General features: G+C 46.0%; 1 protein-coding gene across 2 annotated transcripts in view; it reads right to left on the bottom strand.

The window, feature by feature from the left end:
• LOC119383532 (CD9 antigen) overlaps positions 1-13,556 on the bottom strand; it is a 112,682-nt gene that overhangs the window by 10,367 nt on the left and 88,759 nt on the right. For both annotated transcript variants that reach the window (XM_037651732.2, XM_037651731.2), the window contains exons 4-6: positions 12,157-12,255; positions 9,129-9,359; positions 7,163-7,246 (exon numbers count right to left, since the gene is read on the bottom strand). In XM_037651732.2, coding sequence (XP_037507660.1) covers positions 7,163-7,246; positions 9,129-9,359; positions 12,157-12,255 — 414 coding nt within the window. The remainder of the gene's footprint in view (positions 1-7,162; positions 7,247-9,128; positions 9,360-12,156; positions 12,256-13,556) is intronic.

Genomic DNA, 13,556 nt, shown 5'->3' with positions numbered 1-13,556 from the left:
TCAATGTTACAAAGTTTCTAAATTGCTGATTTTACCGACTGTTATATCAAGCTCTAACTAAGTGATAGATGGGAAAAGTCGCCAAACTTTACGACCGTGTCTCATGTTTACACACTTCACCAAGAGCAAGCGCATTTGCAGGATACCGTATTTTTCGGTGTATAAGTCGCGGTTTTTTTCTGAATTTTTCGTCAGTGCGACTTATACAACGGTGCAACTTATATACAGTCAAAATCGGGTTTGATGCCGCGGCGGCCGCGGCTTCGGCCGCTTCGGCAGCCTGGATATCGCCGTGCGCCCCCTTTTGCCATGCACAGAAACCGCATTTTACAAGAAAATAAAAATAGCGGTAAATTAACTCTCTAGAAATAACACAGCTGATGTAGCTTAGCACAGAAAATAAATAATCAAAAAGGGGTGAAAATGTGCAGGGATTTAAAAATTTTTAAATGATGAATGGCGAGTTTGGATTTCAGAGCCGCTTCCTTTGCCGTCACTTCCGTCCGCCATAGCACTCGCGGCTGCTGCTTTGGTGCGCGCGTCGCGTGTGTTGTGCCAGTCGTAGCGTGTGGCGTAGGCTCAGCGGCCTCGCTAATCTGACAACGGCACCATGGCTCCACATGGAAGGCAAAGTCGGCGAAGTTTCGATGCCAAATTCAAGCTGCGCGCAGTTGAATTTGCCGAACAACATGGAAATCGTGCTGCAGGGAGGGAATTTGATGTCGCCGAAAAAATGATCCGGGACTGGCGCAAAGCCCACAGCGTCCTCCGGACAATGAAGTCTACAAAGAAGGCCAACCGCGGCAAGAAGGCACGCTGGCCGGACCTAGAGCGTAGCCTGCGAACGTGGGTGCTGCAACAGAGAGCCGAAGGAAGAGGCCTATCAACAGTGCAGCTGCGCCTGAAGGCGAAGGCTCTCGCAGCGGAGACAAACGCTGTGGGGTTCAATGGTGGTCCGTCGTGGTGCTTCCGCTTTATGCGGCGGAATCAGCTTGTGATGAGAGCCCGCACTACAGTGTGTCAGAAGCTTCCTGACGACTTTCAGGCGCAGCTGGAACGCTTCAGCTCATTCGTGCGGGAGGAAGTAGCGAAGAACAACATCAGCGCGAGCCACATCGTCAACATGGATGAAGTGCCGTTGACCTTCGACATCCCGCTTGGGAGAAGCGTCGCCGAGAAAGGCCAAAAGACTGTCACGGTGAGGACAACAGGCCACGAGAAGTCTCACTTCACCGTTGCGCTCGCCTGCTGCGCAGACGGCACCAAGCTGCCTCCCATGCTTATTTTTAAGAGAAAAACCTTGCCGAAAGGTATTTTCCCTTCTACAGTGGTGGTTCAGGCGAACACAAAGGGTTGGATGGACGAAGAAATGATGGGTGTGTGGCTTGACCGCTGTTTTTCACGTCGACCCGACGGATTCTTCCACGTGAAGCCAGGAATGCTGGTGATGGATAGTATGCGGGCACATATCACCGACGTTGTCAAAAAAAAGATCGGTTCGAAGAATTGTATGCCTGTGATTATACCCGGCGGCATGACCAAGATGCTTCAGCCACTCGATATTTCGGTTAATCGCAGCTTTAAGGCCGTCCTGCGACGTTTGTGGGAATCATGGATGTCGGAGGGAGAACACAGCTTCACTAAAACGGGGCGCATGAGACGCGCCGAGTCAGGGGAAGTGGCGAAATGGGTGAGCGAAGCATGGAATTCAATACAGTAGAACCCCGCTGATACGTTTTTGAAGGGACCGTAGGAAATAAACGTAAGAGACGGGAAACGTAAGAGCCGAAAAACAGGAAAAACGGCAAAATATTTAGTGGTACAGAATTTTATTTCAATTCTTACGAGCAGCACGAAAATTGGCGCGCTCAGCCGCGATCTAGTCGATGGATAGAAACGCGGAGCTTAGGACGGCCTCATCCACAGAAATGTAATCAACGTATGTGATTTTTTTAACACCAACAGCTGTAGGCATGAAAGAACTAAGCACACGCAATCACGACCGGCGCGGCGAGTCCGACCGCGAACCGCACGCACGACCATGCGAGCTCCAACCAGCTCGAACTCCTCCCACTCTCCGACAAATAACGATGATGATGAGTCTACGCCAACGCGATGGCAGAAGTGAATGCCAATCTCGAAGGCCTTGCTTTCGCAAGCAATTACGTCATACACGCCATGTTTGTGCAATACAAATCTCAAAGGCTACCCAGTTGAAAAAAACAATTGGAACCATTTGGAAATATCAATGGATCCAAATGGTAATAGTGATTTCCATTTGGGGCAAATGGTATCCCAACAGGACCATTTGAAATGACCAAATGGTTCAAGTGAGCTACCACTTGAATCACTTGGAAGCTCACAATTGGAAGCTCATTTCCAATTGGGCCAAATGGAATCCCCAATAGGGCCATTGGGATCAACTGGAATTGCCAAATGGAAACGATCGTTTTCAGTTGGGCCAAGCGCTTCCATTGGAAATTTGCGCGCACAATTTGATCAAGGAACTTGAGTTATCAAATGCTTCGACTTTGTTTACTTGCGAAGTGTTGAAATAAGAGCCAAGCACCAATTGGTTGCATTAGTTTAAATAGTGTGAAGAAATGATGCACATTTTACAGCCGTGATATAAAGTACTCCGTATGAATGTATTGCAAAAAATATCGCTGGAAGAAAGCGAACTTTTATTCGATGTTTCCCGTAGATCTGCGCAGGACCGACACGAAATCTACTAGCCGTTTGGTCATACTGAGCCGTTGCGCAACTAGCTAATTTTTAAAGCATAGCGGTTACTTCACTGCGGGAAGGGGGATATTTTTTTATCAACATTCGTCATTATCTGCCACGATCGGAGCGCAGTGAACTTTGTGCCGCCACTGCCGCCACGATGAACGCCGCATTGCCGGCATTTTTGTTGACAGCACAGCAGCAATAGTCGCATTTCAGTAGCAGTAGTCTCGTATCTTTTCTTGCTGTTTCCCGATACAAATGCTAAATAATAACGTACTTTATAATGTGAATATTACATTAAAAATTAAGCTGCATTTTTTTTAAATTACAGTTAAGAGCATTACAGGCGGTGGTCAAATATTATTATGACCCAGTAGATTTGGTAGGTTCGCACATAGCGGCAGCGGCTAGTCTCCGGGCTAGTCGTGGTGCTCTTCTCTTTCCATGTGTGTGTGCGGCATGTTCCATAGTGCAGCATGTTTGCTAAAGGAACCTTGGTGACATTAAGATGAGACATTTATTTTTGGTCGCTTTTATCTGTGGAAAGTGTTACAAGTCAACGTCAGCATGTTCGAGTGGTTTTTGGTGCTGTATTCGTTGTACCATGCGGTGATCGCTTCGCCAGCGTCGATCGAGGGTTACCGATTTCCTCAGCTCTGATTCTTCCATGTAAGTATTGCGCTTACATATTTGGAGTGTAAGCGAACGTTTGTCCTGAGTATTTGTGTTCTTTATTGTAAGCATGGTGTCATTGTACCTTGCTGCAGTATGGGATGAAATGCGCGAAGTACACTACATGCCGGTTTATGTAAGCATCCTTTGTGTAATGCCTGTGCCTTATGGAGCACATGTGTCTGTATAAAGTGCTAGCGATTATGTGCAAGTGAATTCATTTGACGTCTAGTCAGAGTATAGTATTGAATGTAGGGGTGTGCGAATATTCGAAATTTCGAATATTTTTCGAATAGTGTTTGCTATTCGATTCGATTCGCACTGAAATTTTACTATTCGAACCATTCGAACTTCCCAAAGACAAATGCAGTCAACGTCCGGTTGAAAATGACCCCTTCAGATTTTCAATATGCTTCACCTCATTACACTCGTATTGCGGCAAAGCTGCCTTTCAAGCTCCGTTGCGGTCGAACTTAGCCAAGAGACAAAGTCCGGTTGGAAATGGTCCCTAGATTTTCAATATGCTTCACCTCATCACACCCCCGTATTGCGGTAAAGCTGCCTTTCAAGCTCCGTTACGGTCGAACTTAGGCAAGAGACAGTCAACGTCTGATTGGAAGTGGTTTCTAGATTTTCAATATACTCCACCTCCTCATACCCCCGTATTGCGGCAAAGCTGCCTTTCAAGGTCCGTTACGGTCGAACTTAGCCAAGAGACCGTCAACGTCCGTTTGGAAGTGGTCCCTATATTTTCAATATGCTTCACCTCATCACACCCCCGTATTGCGGCAAAGCTGCCTTTCAAGCTCCGCTATGGTCGCAAATGTATTAACTCGAGAAAACGCTGGTTCCAACATGGAGATGTAAGATGTGGCAGAGTTGGGGGCTCAATTAATGCTGTTTTGGACCTGAAATTTGGGCAGGAAGTCCGAAAAATCGGACGCCGAAGCTTTCTAGCATCCAAAATTTCAGATGTTCTTATATATCGACATCTACTTGGCAGATTTGGAACTCCAAACTTGAAGGGAGCACACCCTTGTCCGCCACGTCAGTTGGCCTTCCACAGCAGTTGAAAGAGGAGGAGAGGCTGAGGAAATGGCATCTCTGCCTATCACGTGTAAAGTGTTGTCGGCAACACTTTGGTTGCACCAAATCATGTACATAAATACAATTCGGCCTCTACATTGCCTCACTCTTGATAAGAAAGACAACTATGAAATATGACCCCACCAGCGCTTCATCAACCTAGCGAAAAGAAACACTTTCATGTTGCGATCTCACAAGAACATACTTAGGGATTCTCTGCAACTTTTTCTGTAAGTTCACTTCGAATTATTCGAAAAATGTTTGAGAAATATTCGAAAATTATTCGAAATTATTCGATTCGATTCGCACTCAATCTTTATTATTCGAATTCGCTTCGCACCCAAAATTTTGCTATTCGCACAGCTCTAATTGAATGAAAAATAATTGGTTGCCGTAAGGGTCGCATTTCACCTCCATTGAAATGGGACCGCTGCGGGCAGGATCGAACCTGGCCGTTTCTTTCGGGTCATCTTGCGGAGCACTGTAAATGATGGGCCGCCGCGATGGCGAACGTTTTCCTACAGCATGAACTGTGCGAGTGCTTGTCAGACTGGGCTCATTTTAACGTTGTACTTCTAAACGCGAATGGGCTCCTGCCACGCATGTTATTTGGTAAAACTATACGTTTGCTGTAATTGCATACGTTTAATGAGTCATTATTGCCTTCATTTCTTTCAGGTGGTGTACAAGGATATGCGCAAGCACACTGCTCATCTGAGGATATCTTCCAATTATAAGAAAACGTGTTGCAAGTGTTCAAATAAATTATGAGTTTCCCCACCATGCTGCCTTGACTGTGTGCAGTTGGCTGGACCAGCAGGTCCTGAGCCAACTCAAAGTAGGAACCAACTAAGCGACATGCGATAGCAGCCAGCTGAGATCCGTGCAAGTTCTGGCCAATTTCAATTCTACTTTATGATTAATCCTGGAATTTCACCTGGGCATGGCTCACCACCGTCTAGCTTGAACACTTTTACAGACTGATGTTTTCTGTGCAAACTGCGCCATTTGAACAAATTGGAATGCAACCAATTAGCCGAAATGGTTATGTGCTGACTGAACCATTTGACTCAATTGGAGTACAACCAAGTGGCCCAATTGGAATACAGCCAATTGGCCCAATTGGTTATGTGCTACTGCACCATTTGACCCAATTGGCATGCAACCAATTGGTCCAAATGGCCCAATTGTGTACTAATTCACAAATGGAACCAGGTGGAAATTTTCCAATTGGTTCCAATTGTTTTTTTTTACTGGGTATGCTTTTGTCAATAGTAAATGCCAATCTCGAAGGCCTTGCTTTCGCGAGCAGTTACGTCATAGACGCCATCTTTGCAATTTGAATCTCGAAGGCAATGCTTTTGTTTGCATCAATTGAAAGATTCTGTTGCTTGCGCCTCTCATGCGGCTAATATTACGGTCAAACGAGGCCAAGCTGCGTGAAAATGCACCATGGCGGCTCTCTTTGGTAGTCACTCGGTCGGCTCCGAGCGCACTTCGCGACGTATCATACGGGAACGGGCCGACAGTTACGACGTAACAGCGGGGTTCCCAATACATTGTATCCTATGGGAGCTATGCCGGGACCGGCGGAAAACGACGTAACAGCCGGGAAAACGCAGCAGTGAGGAACGTAACAGCGGGGTTCTACTGTATCTGACAAGATCATTGTGGCGGGCTTTCGCAAGGCCGGTTTGATCCCCTGCGTGACCGATGTTGAGTCCGAATCGAGCGAGTCGTAGGACGACAGTGACGTGCCGGAGGATGACGTGCCCGGAGTACAACCCGAAATAGCTGCGCTATTTGTCAGCGACTCGGAAGAAGAAGACTTCGATGGATTTGACTGAACGCTGCTAGCCATCGCAATAAAGATACTTCTGACTGAAAATATTGTGTTTATGTATGTTGGGAAGAGCTCGCACGCGTGTGTGCAAACAGCTGGAAACTTGCAAGCGCGACGGCTGCCTCTAGCATGAATTTTCGTAGTGCTTTCTCATGACGCGGCACTCGATGAACGGGTGAGCAGGTGCGACTTGTACACCGGTGCGACTTATATACGTTTTTTTTTTCGGAAAAACTGCCATTTTGAGGGGGGTGCGACTTATACAAGGGTGTGACTTATAGACCGGAAAATACGGTAGTATGAAACGTCTTCTGCATTTTCTGTTTGAAGAAATGCATATACACAATAGTACCTGCACAGATGGTGCCTCAGCTCCTGCTCAGCTAGTCTATCGATGGCTTATATTGCAGCCTACACTTCCAGAGAGTACCAGCGTAAGGGTACATACACACCGGCAATCAACAGAAGTCGTGTGACCAAACGCGACATGTGACCAAGGAGTGACTTGTGGCAACTAATATATTCACAATGAGAAGAAGCGCAACCTGCCCAACAACACTACACCCGAATGTTTCACAAATGATGCTGTTCACATCTGTTCACATGGCCACTACGACCTCAAGTAAGTGCAGGCTTATTCTGAAGTCTGGCTGCTGTGCTGCCAATTCATTCGGTAGGTTTGTAACTGCAGTAACACAAATGAAAAAGTGAGCAGCAAGCGACTGGATCAAAGCAGTAGCCTGTCGATCAGTGGCCATTGGTCACCAACTTGGTCGAGCTTTCTGTGCAAGACGTCGGCGTCTTGCCCCAAGTCTTAAGGACACTACTCACCTGCAACACTGCAATGCCCAGGCCAATGGCACAGACGAGGACGAGATTGTTGTACAGGCCATTCCAAAGAGCTGTTCCACAACCCTGCAAACAGGAAAACAAAAAAAAAAGAATTGGGGGTGTTGGAAGGGATAAAATATGACGCTCAATGTTTCGCTGCTCTTTACAAAATTGCAGAATGAAACTCGCGATTAACACAACTGAAAATGGGGCTGTTGCTCTTCGTCCGTAGGTATTCAAACAACTGAATTCAAGCCTATGGAAGCTGCAAGTAAAGAGGGGGCACGCAGCAGGATACATTTTCCTGTGGCATAGAGGGTGCACGATCTAGTGGGCTCAACTTGGCAGTTATACGAGATCGATTATGTCTATACAACTGATGCCTCGCTCAAACAACACCTTGACTGTGAAAACTGGCACAGTGAGTGGCACCCAAACGATATTGGCCTCCCCGAAGTACCTTGGCAGAGTACGTAGCCAATTCCTGCATTCAAACGCTACTCAAACGCGGTGTTATGACTGCCACCGGTGGCACGTCGTCTGTGAGAGTTGGCTGGCGGTGACTTCCCACGCGACTTGAGACACCTCGCTCCTTCCCAGAAACAGGCTCTCTGCAGTGCAGGGCACCGCACAAAGGGCAGAGAATGGTGCGAGCTCGGACTAACATCATGGCGACGTCAAAGTTGACACCGCCTTCACAATGGGCCGCTGTGCCTTGCTTGGGATGCTATGGCGCCAACCGGGCTCGTGCGCTTTGACCAGAGCAATTGGGCCGCCGTTTACCCTTTCCTGAACTACTCGGGAGAGGCGGAGGAACTTGCCTGGTCTCTCGTTCTCTCGGTTGACCCCCACGTGAGTGTCGCTGACCGCTCGAACTTTGCTGCATCAACGAGTGCAATGACTCATCTGCGACAGTGTTGTGTTATCGGCTGGTGCCCCGATGGCTAGTGTCTTGTGTGTGTGATTGGCTACAATCAAGAAGGAGGAGCCAGCCTGAGGTGTTATAACGACGGTGCTGAGCAAGAGATGCGGCTCGGAACCCTGGGTTAATGGCTCATCCACTCGCTCGTCGCTGAACTTTTTAATCTTACCTTTCCACTATGTAAATAAGTTTGTAAAAAGTGCCATTAAACTTGTTTGCATCCGTTTTCCCAACTTCTGAGCATCAGTTCCTCAACCCGAAGACTCAATCATGATACCAAATGGAGTCCGAGTCAAACGCAACCCTGACGCCACCAACAGCGGCTATAACTGTTGACAAATACTCAGGGGCAAATGCAATTGCATTTAGATTTCACTATGCATTTGACTTTCGTTATATCGACCCCTAACAGGACCAATAAAATAGGTCTATTTATTGGGCGGAAGAATTAGGCAAGAGGCCGAAAAATGTAAGAAAGCATGACACAGACTTCTTTAGCAGTGCCCACCCCGATTGTAACACATCCCCAAACTGAACATGCACCAACATTTTATAGGTTCATGGTAGAAAATAACGTAAAAATGACATTGAAGGTCTCACCAGCACAGAAGTAGAAAGTGCTTGAGAGATTTTAGCAATGAGAACATCACATGCCTCCAATTCTGGCAGTAAGAAAACAAGGCCAGCAATCTTTATCATCACAAAATGCAACTTTGTTTACTTAATGTCCACCATCATCCCTCTTAGGCAGCACGCTGTATGCTATGAAATACAAGATTGGTTGTGCTCTGCACTGTTGATAGGATGCTCGTTGTCCTGATGTATCGATTGACTACTCAACAACTGCCATTGCAATGGCGTACTAACCACTTCGCTAGTCCCTCCTGAGATGCATCCCATTCTCCACAACAGTGAGAACGTGCGATGAAATTCATTGCCACTAGCCGAACACTCAAAATAATTCGTCTGTAAGGGTCTCACAATCAGGTTTCATACTTTGTCTGTGTTCACACCTCGAAAAAATGAAAACAAAGTGGTGCCCACCTGTGTGTGCAGGCCGTGCAGCAGGGAGCCCCCTCCACCAAACTGGCGGTTGATGTCGCAGGTGGTCGAATCCTCCTCAACGCAGCACGAACGTGGCACCTGGTACACACCCAGGTTCCGGATGCCAGCCTCAACGGAAGCTGCCAGGGCGCCACCACCCTGTTCCGATGCCTTCTGGTTGATGCGGGCCGAAGCCCAGTCCTGAGGGCCCTCCACTCCGCAGCAGCGCAGCTGGAAGATGGTGTCGGTTGAGCAGAGTTAACGGGGCCATGATATAGCCATCCTATTATGCTAAATTTACCTGTTACTGAGGGTAGTGTGCCCAATATTGTTATGCGCTCTCTCTCTCTCTCTCTCTCTCACACACACACACGCACACACACACAAAGAGAACTGGGCTCTAATGGTATATTCGACTGCTCGTTTTCAAGCACTCTAGAGCACTCTTGTGACGCACATCATGTTACAACTCGAACATCACGTTATAACTCGAACATCACGTTATAACTCGAGCATCACAGAGCATCATGTTACAACTCGAAGCGCTCTGAGCCGCGCTCGCTTTGACTTCGAAGCCCGACCAACATCTAATCACAACTCCCACGCCTCGTCTGTTTGCAACAGAAGACGTGGTAACACGTTTCCTCTTCTGGTCTCTGACTGCTCTGGCAAGTGGCTGCACATTCAGCTCGGACAGGCAGGGATCAAGAGCGAGCTCTGCATTGTTGCAATCCGAGTCAGAGCACAATACGACATCATAGTCTCCTCTAAACCTATCCCACCAACAGCCACCACCATCTTGACATGAACTGCGCAACATCAGGAAATGAGGGGCCACCGAAATGACCTTTGCTTACAAAAGTGCGAGACCATAACGGATATGTATTGCTCCGCGCGATGTGGTATTTAATGCCACAGCGACTGCTTGTCGTTGCAATGCACAGGTGATCCTTTCCGATCACGCGATAAAAAGCAGCAGCAAACCACCATAACACACATTTCTTAGTTTATTTGCTGCATAGCAGTGCTGTATACTGTTGGGTCAAGCACCTGCATGGAGCATGTTTAGTGCTTCTTATTATGTTTGATCTTTTATGTTATTTGTTCGTTCAAACCTCCAAACCTCCACAAAAATGCCTGTAAGAACACTGTAGGTACATGTATAAACAAATAAAAATAAATAGAAAAGAATGCAACCATGCTTTCTCGCGAGTTTATAAAAACTGTCTCTGTGGTGCACCTTCTCACATATGATGCATTCAAAACCAACAAATGTAGATTGCATCAGCAGTACTCTCATACAAGCAGTTTCTTGTAAAATGAGAAACCACTTGTATGACGTCCACTTCTGTTTTGCTCTTTCTCATAGTTACTTACATTTCAATGAAAAAATACATGTTACGACTCCTACGCTACCTTTCGTATCTTTATCTGTTGCCTCGCGGAAGCACCAAGTCACGTCTAACAGCCATATGAGGCACTGTGTTAAAGGGACTGTCTACCATCCTTCATCGCTTTTCTGCTTTGCATCGCAATAGAGAGCATATCGTCTGAAGTGTCCAACCTTGCAGCAGTTTCTCTGGAAAGTGAGTAGACATTTTTAGAACAGAATTTTTCTATCTGCGTTCTGTCTTTTTCCATTGCTGTAGGAACGCCCAGAACACTGGTCGGTGGACGCCGTGAAAATTGTAGTGCCGGTGAAAGACAAAAACTGGAAACCACGTGCAGTTTTTGCAGACTTCATTAGGTTTTGTTTAATAATCAAACAAATACCGTAGTGGTCGTTTACAGCACGCAAACTGTCAAATAAAATATTATTACCACAGTCTCTCCAGCTTTGTTTAGACAGCCTGAAAAACCACCGCAGTTGAGTGGAAAATTCGGTCTGTTTCAGCAACACTGGTACGCCGGTGTTGTGAAACGAACTGTAGTGGTTTCACGCATGCCAGACATGCAACTAAAATGAACACGAGACGTGCTTCAGAGAAGAACATAAGGTCCCTGCTGTTTTTCAGTTGGGGTTAGGTGTTCTGTGTTGCATATGCGACATGACAGCCATCACGAACGCCTTGGTGAAACAGAACCTGAAGGCAAAATCTTCTTCGATGTAGAACTTCGGTAAATACTGGTATGCACTTTTTGCATGAGGACTCACGGGCACGGTTCGAAAATTCCCTGTAGTCAGTCGTGCTGCTATACGCCCAAGAACGTTTTTTTTTCCTTTTTCTTATGAGTGGCGCCAGAAGCCGGGCTCGCGTGGCTCGCGTTTCGCCGCCGTAGGCAAGCAGGTGAACGCATCGCCAGCAGCGCCATCAGGCACCTTTCTAAACGCTTGAGATAAAAAGCAAAAATTACTCTCTGATGCAAAGGAAAGCTGCCAAAAGTGGATAAAATACAATTTTCAGTTATATATTCGTTTTCAACAAAATAAGTCTAACTGCAAGAGCTTTTTGTTCCTACCAATAGACTGAACCACATCGCTGTTGGGCGACGCTAGCGGTCATACTTTCACAACTTTCAGAGCCGAATTAAATATATAGTTCATTTTTCATTGCACAAAAATATGCTCGTTACTGCCTATGTGACAAACAAATAATCTTCTCATTTTCACTACAAAAAAAAATTTTTCTGAGTGGCAGACAGTCCCTTTAACGTATGGTTGAGTCTAAGAAAAAACTGGCCACGTGATAATTTTCCTTTCTTATTTGTTTCAGGTGGAAAACCAGAACGTGCTTGCTTTAAAAAACAGTACGAATTATAGATGCTTGTGGCATGCTCTTTTGCACAAACTTTGTTTATCAAAGCAATAAAAAAAAAAACTTTCCTAAACAAACATGACCAAAACCTCACACTGTTACAACGATGACTGGCCCAAAACACACTACAAATGAACAAAGTTCTCATCTGGCACATCAAATTATTGGGCTACAGTGATGGTGGTATTCACAACCATGCACCAAAAAAAGAAGAGATTTAAAAAAGACCAAGAAAGAAGAGAAGAAAAAGAAGAGATTTATCGTGCACTCACATCGTGTTGCATGGTGTCGATGGTCTTGGTGATCACGTCGGACACCGAGTAGTCCTTGTGCATCATGTGCTGCACCTGGCCTTTGACTGCTTTCTCAAACTGCAAAGAACAAGACCCATGGGTGATCCACAATCGGATTGGCCCACAGGCAAAGCACACCCACAGCTTGAAATGGCCACCGAAACAGTTCTTGCCGTAACTCTGGGAAGAGCTGTTCCGGTACAGAGCCCGTCACTCAAGCGATACTTCTTCGCGAAATTTTCCCTTCCAGTGATGTGATTGATCGAAGCAACTTCACCGCAGCTTCTATGGAAGCTAAAATCCCACTTTGGAGCAGTTACCGGTCACACATTTTTTAACACAAATATTTAAATTTCTATAGGCTGGAGCAGTTGTACCACGTTTAACCAAATCTATATACAGTAAAAGCTTGTTAATTCCACCCTTGTTAATTCGAAAAATCGGATAATTTGGACGTGTTCTCTGGTCCCAGCAGGCATATGCATTGTTTCATGGCATCAAACTCTCGTTGATTCGATCATATTTGGCCGCAATCCAGTTAATTCGGACGATCCTTGGAGTCGCCAGCACGAAGCGCCGCAAATGTGCGAAAAAGGCGTTCGTCAACAACCGAAACTGCGTGGACACTGTGATCACGTCTTTAACGACCATGGTTTCGTGCACAGCGGATGCGGCATTCCGTAGCTTCGCTTTGACTGCGGGCCATGAGCGAGCACTGTCACAGAACTCAAACATGGTGGAATGTCGTGATGGACGAACGATCAGTTGCCGGCCATTTTTGCGGCGAAAAAACATTATCGTCACGTGCGCGTGGTGGTGTTGGAGGTGACAATATGTAATAAGGGATGCTTTACAGCCAGTTTTGGCTTAAGACTCGGGGACTTGAGCCGCATTCACATTGTGAACGAAGTCAGGTATGATGCAATGTACGGCTTTTACACTGCTCTTATGCAAAATAAGTACTGGATTTAGGTATTCATCAAGAAAATGAAGATGCATTGATGTAATAGATGTGTTCTTAGTACTTTTAATAATACGGCATTTGGTTCCGTGAAATCCACATTAACGAGCTTTTACTTTATGTGCCCATGCATGCATGATTATTTAGTATATATCCCAGAACGTGAAATTAACTTACTGCTCCTCGTTTCCCTGCGCACAGTCCTAAATTTTTTTAGTTCTGTGACCTCAGGCCACCTAATTAATCCCCCTTAATATAATTAATTTTCGTAATTCTATGCGGTTTTCCCTGATGCTTTATTCACAGTACTGGAAGCATAAGCTGCACAAATATTCCAGGTATTCTTTTTGTTATCGAAAAGTACTATTTTGATGATGATTTAAAATAACTATGCTGACGAAATTCGCATTTTCAGTAC

This window comes from Rhipicephalus sanguineus, chromosome 2 (genome assembly GCF_013339695.2).
Source record: "Rhipicephalus sanguineus isolate Rsan-2018 chromosome 2, BIME_Rsan_1.4, whole genome shotgun sequence".
NCBI lineage: Eukaryota > Metazoa > Arthropoda > Arachnida > Ixodida > Ixodidae > Rhipicephalus > Rhipicephalus sanguineus.
This window is presented reverse-complemented; position numbering and strand designations above follow the sequence as displayed.